Genomic DNA, 5,880 nt, shown 5'->3' with positions numbered 1-5,880 from the left:
GCGCCAGCAAAGAAAACACCAGCGCTACGCACTCGCCCCGCCCAAACCCACCCCACCACCACAAGTCGGTTGCTTAAGCAACACCCCAGGAGAGCCGGCAGAGGAGACACAAGCAGAAAACTAAACGGGCCAGATGTGGCGCTGACTAAGCGGGCTCCAGCCCGCTGCAAGACGCGCTGTGCAGGAAGGCCCACAGCCGCCCAGGCGCTGCGACGCCAGCCAGAGCTAAAACACATGGGCGCCAGATAAGCTGATGACGATAATACGCCACGCCAGCGCCTGGAAAGAAACGCCGCCCAAAAGGAAACCTAGGGGGCCTGCACAGGTGATGCAAGCGTCAGCCGCAAGTTCAACTTCGGTGACCCACCCTGAACCTCCTCCACTTCACAAAGCGCGCCACCCGCCGTCCAGATGGCAACAAAGTGCTCCAGCTTAGCCGCCTTGAGCTGTGCGGTGAGAAGCTGTGTGGGCAGAGCCGACAGGGTTTCAGGGGTTAGCGTGGCGGCAGTGAAACGCAGCTGCATCACCCTGCGCAGCTCGCTGACCACCTCCCGAACCACATGCTCCGACGTCTGCTTAGCAGGCTCGCGGGACCAGTACTGCGACGCCAGCCAGAGCTAAAACACATGGGCGCCAGATAAGCTGATGACGATAATACGCCACGCCAGCGCCTGGAAAGAAACGCCGCCCAAAAGGAAACCTAGGGGGCCTGCACAGGTGATGCAAGCGTCAGCCGCAAGTTCAACTTCGGTGACCCACCCTGAACCTCCTCCACTTCACAAAGCGCGCCACCCGCCGTCCAGATGGCAACAAAGTGCTCCAGCTTAGCCGCCTTGAGCTGTGCGGTGAGAAGCTGTGTGGGCAGAGCCGACAGGGTTTCAGGGGTTAGCGTGGCGGCAGTGAAACGCAGCTGCATCACCCTGCGCAGCTCGCTGACCACCTCCCGAACCACATGCTCCGACGTCTTTTTTTTGAGGAATGTCTGCTTAGCAGGCTCGCGGGACCAGTACGCACACCAGACGGCGTACAAGAAGGTGGCCCGCAAAGTGCTCCACAGCAGCGCTCCCGCTCCCCGCGGGCCTGATGCCCACACACCCATGCGGTCCCCCAGCATGAAGCCCGCGTCCGTCACTGGCGGCGCCGCTGCCTGGGGCGCAACGCAGGCCCACAGCTGCTGCAGCCACGTCCTCGCCTGCGCATAAGCTGGACACTCCAGGAAGATGTGCGTCAGGCTGGCCCACGCCCGCGGGCCAGGTGGCCCGCAGGCGGGGTGAGGACAGTGCGCCCCCAATCCCCCGCACCCCGTGGTCACCCGTGGACGAATTCCCTTGCCCGCCCTGTACAGCCCGCAAGGCAGGTAAGCATGTTGCAGCCGGTACACCAGCACCTTTGCCCCCCGACTAGCGTGGCTGTCCCACAGCCTCCGCCACGTACCCCGCAGAAGGGACGCATCCGGGGGCGGCATGCGAGGGTCGCCCTCCACCGCCGCCGCTGCTGCCGCCGCCGCCGTGGCAGGCCCCGTGCTAGGCCCCGCCCCGCCCGCCGCCTTTTTTTTTTTTTTTGCTCCTGCAGCCGCGCGGAACGCCGTGGCCCCTCACCCGACTGCTGGGACGGGGACGCATACGACTGCAGTTCTCGCGCCGGCGTGTTCTGCTGCCCGGCTGCCGCGGAGGTGCGGTGGAGCCAGGGGTCCAGAGCCACCGGGTTATTGTGGAAGTGCTGCGCCGCCGTGGTGGTCAGCTGCGCCGCTGCACGCTGCCACTCCGCCTCCCGCTCCGCCAGCCGCGACTGTGCCGCCGGCTGGGGCCCCGAATCCCCCGCCTGCTGTGCTGGCGCCGGGCACGGCATGGCTGCGGGGCGGGCCGGAACCGGCGGTGCGGCCGGGTTGGCCGCGGTGATGGCCCGCCGCACGTCCCGCACCGTGTAGTCCGCCAAGCTGACACCCGCAATCCGGCAGTGCTCCGGGTGCACCACCACCCCAGCCTCCGGCGCCAGGAAGTACGGCGCCCGAGGCCACGCCCCCGCCCGGTCCCCTGGTGATGCTGCATCGTACGCCGCCCGCTCTTCAAAGGTCCACAGGTGCCGCGGCTTGCGATGCTGCAGCACACAGGCAGGCTGCCACGCCCCATCCACTGCCGGGGGCAGCACGCCAGGCCCAGGCTCCAAGAGCCGCCCCGTGTAGTGGACGTAGGACACAGCCCCCGCAGCGTTAGCCACCCACCGCTGGTCCAGGCTAACCCGCCACTGTGGCGGCACCGCTGGCGGCTGAGTGGCTGGCTGCGGCGGATGCTGTTCCACGCCCGCGCTCCGCACGTGGCCGACCGCGGCCGCCAGCCGGGCAGGCAGCCCCGCTGGCACCGGCGCGTCGCTGTACACCCACGCCCACGTGGTGGCAGAGTCCGGGCGCACATGAGTAAGCAGCGCCCGGGTGAGCATCTTCCAGGGTTGCCGGCCTGGCTGGGCAAGCAGGGCGAAAGTCTTAGCTTCGCCGCCAGCACCTGCTTCGCAATGTGCACACGGCCAACCAGGGTCAGAGACAGGGCAGCCCACAGACGCGCCACAAACGCCATGCCGCGAGCCCGCCGGGTGAACAGGTCAGCTGCAGCCGCATCAGAGTCCCACGACAGAGGCACACCCAGGTGCGTCACGGCGCAGGTGGTAAACGGCACCCCCGTGTGTGGGCAAGGGCCCGTCAGGTGCGCAAACCTGCCAAGGCCCATGGCCTTGCTCTTGTCCGGATGGACACGGGCGTTGGACGCGCGGCAGAACAGCTGTACTGCCGCCATCAGGACCGGCCCGTCCACCGCCGGGTCGCGCGCCGTGAGGGTCGTGTCGTCAGCGTGGTGGGCAGCAGGTGGCACCTGCTCGCCGCTGGGTAACAGGGGCGTGCGCAGTGCCCCTTGCTCCACCTGCCGCCGCAGAAAGGACGTCAGTGGCTGCATCTGGATGACCCACAGGGGTGGTGAGGCGGTGCTGCCCTGCGGCAAGCCGTTCAGCACTGGGAAGGCGTCAGAGAGCATCCCGTTCACACACACGCGGGCAGAGCCGTTGGCAGTGAGCAGGCGGATCCAGCGCAGCATGCGCGGCCCAAACCCCAGTCCCTCTGCGGACGCATACAGCCACTGCCGGTGCACCCGGTCATACGCCTTTTCAATGTCCAAGAAGTACAGCGCACCACCCTGCCGTGGCGTGCCGTCCGCGCCCACGTCCAGGCGCATCCATTCGATCAGGCCTTGGAGGTACAGCGCGTTGTCTCCAATCCAGCGGCCGGTGATGAACGCGGTCTGCAGCTCATCCACAACTGCATCCAGGGCGGGCTGCAGGCGGGCGCTGACGGCCTTGGACACCATCTTGAAGTCGCAGTTGAGCAGCGTGATGGGCCGGTAGGACGCCAGCTCGGCGCGGTCCAGGCTTTTGCCCTTGTAGATGAGCGTGATGATGCCCTCCCGCCAGGAGGCGGGCAGCGCCGCCGCCATTTTGCCGCCATCGTGGGCGTCTGCAGCGGCAGCAAAGGCAGCGGCAGCAGCAGCACACAAGCGCGGACCCAGCAGCGCCCAGAAAACCTTGTACACCTCGTACGGGACCCCGTCCGACCCAGGCGCTTTACCATTGGCGGAGCCAGCCAGCGCTGCCATCAGCTCGGCATCACTGAGGGCGCCGTCACCGGACCCCTCTGCGGCGGCCTGCAGATCAGCTGGAACCTTGCGGTCAATGGCCGCCAGAAGCTGTTGCTGCGACGCCGTACAGACCGGCTGCACGCGGAACAGGCCGGTGGGGCTGGTGCTGCTGTACATGGCTGCAGCGGCTGCGGAGACAGTGTTGCGCGTGCCCGGCCCCGTGAGCGCCACAGTTGCCCCGGCACCTTCAAGTGTGTGATGGGCTCCTGCGCGCCGGCTGCTGGCTCATCAGCCTGCCGATGGAACCAGCGAGTGCCCCGCTCCCCATGCTCCTCCATCAGTGCAGCGCGGGCATTGTGGCTGGCCGCTGCGGCAGCTGCCCGCTCCTCCCGCACCGCCAAGTTGGCCATGGCCGCAGCCTGACGCTGTGCGGCGCTGGCACCCGGCCGGTCGGCCAGGGCAGCGGCCGCGTCTGCGGCCAGCACCACGCCATGCAGCCCATCCCGGGTCTGGCGTGCATGCCGACGGTGGATGCTGGTGGCGGCCTCCCGCAAGAAGAACTTGTCCGCCTCCCATTGCGTGCAAGCGCCGTCACCTGTACTGGCCACGGGATTTGCGGCAACGTGCGCCTCCAAGCGCTGCTCGAGCTCCAAACGCAGCGAGGGGTGAAACAGCAGGTATGTGGGGAAGCGCCACTGCTCCCGGTGCGCATGTGGCAGGTCGGGCAAGGACAGGGTGAGCAGCACACCGTTGTGGTCCCCAGGCGCCCCATACGTGCGAGCGACATCCACCACCCACGGCCCCGCGGTGGCACTGACATACCACCGATCCAGGCGTGCGGGAGTGGCCGGCTTGGGCGTGGCCGGATGCGTGTAGCCCTTAGCGCCGCCACGCTTGCTCGCCCAAGGGTCCACCAGACTGAACTGGGCGAGGAGGCTGGCAAGTTGCGGGGCACCTGCAGCACGTGACGGGCTAGGGGCCGCCTCCTGACTGGCATCGGTGACACAGTTCCAGTCCCCACCGACAACAAGCACCCTGTCCGTGGCCAGGTGGGGATGCAGCCCGGCAAAGAAAGCAGGCTTGTCCGCCACGGCCGTGGGCGCATACACACACACGAAGCGCAGGCGCAAGTGACCCACGTCCCAATCCCAACATACCACACGGCCCGCCGCATCCGTTGACGGCGGCTGCAGTACGCAGCCTGGAAGGGACAGCCGACTCCGCGCCAGGATAGCCGCCCCACAGGAGTGGGGCGACGCTGCCGGGCTGGCAGCAAGGCAGTGGCGCCACGGAAGGCACGCCCCCTGCGCGGCACGAAGGCAAGACTCCAGCGCCGTCGTGTCAGTAGCGTGGGTCTCCTGCACCATCGCCACATCCGCCCCAACTTGCTGCAGGTGCGAGACCAGCGCCCGCGCCTTGAACGGCGAGCCCAGGCCGTTGACATTCACTGTCAGCAGCCGAAGGTTCGCCGCTCCCACTGGTGGCCGCATTATGAGCCCCCGCCGGCCACGGCAGCGCCGTGGCGGTTGCGGTTGCTGTTGCTGCTGTGGCGTTTGCCGCGGCGGCCGCCACCCTGGCTGGGGGGCGCGCCGCCGCTGCTGGTGCTCATGCTAGCGGCGCCTGAGCTTTTTTTTTTTTGAGGAATCATCCTTACAAGGTTGAACAGGGGCAGACGCGCTGCCCCCCTGCTGCCTGAAGACAGCCTGGTCCCCGAGACCAGAACCCTGACAGGGCAAGAAGAGAAGAAGTGGAGGAGGTTTGTGAAGTGGAGGAGGTTCAGGGTGGGTCACCGAAGTTGCACTTGCGGCTGACGCTTGCATCCCCTGTGCAGGCCCCCTAGGTTTCCTTTTGGGCGGCGTTTCTTTCCAGGCGCTGGCGTGGCGTATTATCGTCATCAGCTTATCTGGCGCCCCATGTGTCATAGCTCTGGCTGGAGTGGCAGCGCCTGGGCGGCTGTGGGCCTTCCTGCACAGCGCGTCTTGCAGCGGGCTGGAGCCCGATTAGTCAGCGCCACATCTGGCCCGTTTAGTTTTCTGCTTGTGTCTCCCCTGCCAGTTCTCCTGGGGTGTTGCTAAAGCAACCGACTTGTGGGGGTGGGGTGGGTTACGGCGGGTCGAGTGATGGTAGCACTGGTGATTTCCTTTCTGGCGCGCGGTGGTGGTGGTTCTTGCGGTTAGGCTGTGGTGTAGGTTGGTGCTTGGGTTAGGTCTGGCGGTGTTTTTTGTGCAACCCCTCCCGGGGGGCGGGGGGGCCAGCCTCCTGC

The 5,880-nt window shown here is 67.1% G+C and overlaps 1 protein-coding gene across 1 annotated transcript in view; it reads right to left on the bottom strand.

Annotated features, from left to right (window-relative positions):
• Positions 1 to 5,880, bottom strand: part of CHLRE_28g757747v5 (uncharacterized protein) — a 21,042-nt gene that overhangs the window by 10,986 nt on the left and 4,176 nt on the right. Inside the window, exons 4-8 of the mRNA XM_043072995.1 lie at positions 3,892 to 4,572; positions 2,522 to 3,805; positions 1,599 to 2,453; positions 797 to 1,203; positions 368 to 461 (exon numbers count right to left, since the gene is read on the bottom strand). Coding sequence (XP_042914083.1) covers positions 368 to 461; positions 797 to 1,203; positions 1,599 to 2,453; positions 2,522 to 3,805; positions 3,892 to 4,572 — 3,321 coding nt within the window. The remainder of the gene's footprint in view (positions 1 to 367; positions 462 to 796; positions 1,204 to 1,598; positions 2,454 to 2,521; positions 3,806 to 3,891; positions 4,573 to 5,880) is intronic.

The sequence above is a fragment of the Chlamydomonas reinhardtii genome (assembly GCF_000002595.2).
Source record: "Chlamydomonas reinhardtii strain CC-503 cw92 mt+ unplaced genomic scaffold scaffold_28, whole genome shotgun sequence".
Taxonomy (NCBI): domain Eukaryota; kingdom Viridiplantae; phylum Chlorophyta; class Chlorophyceae; order Chlamydomonadales; family Chlamydomonadaceae; genus Chlamydomonas; species Chlamydomonas reinhardtii.
This window is presented reverse-complemented; position numbering and strand designations above follow the sequence as displayed.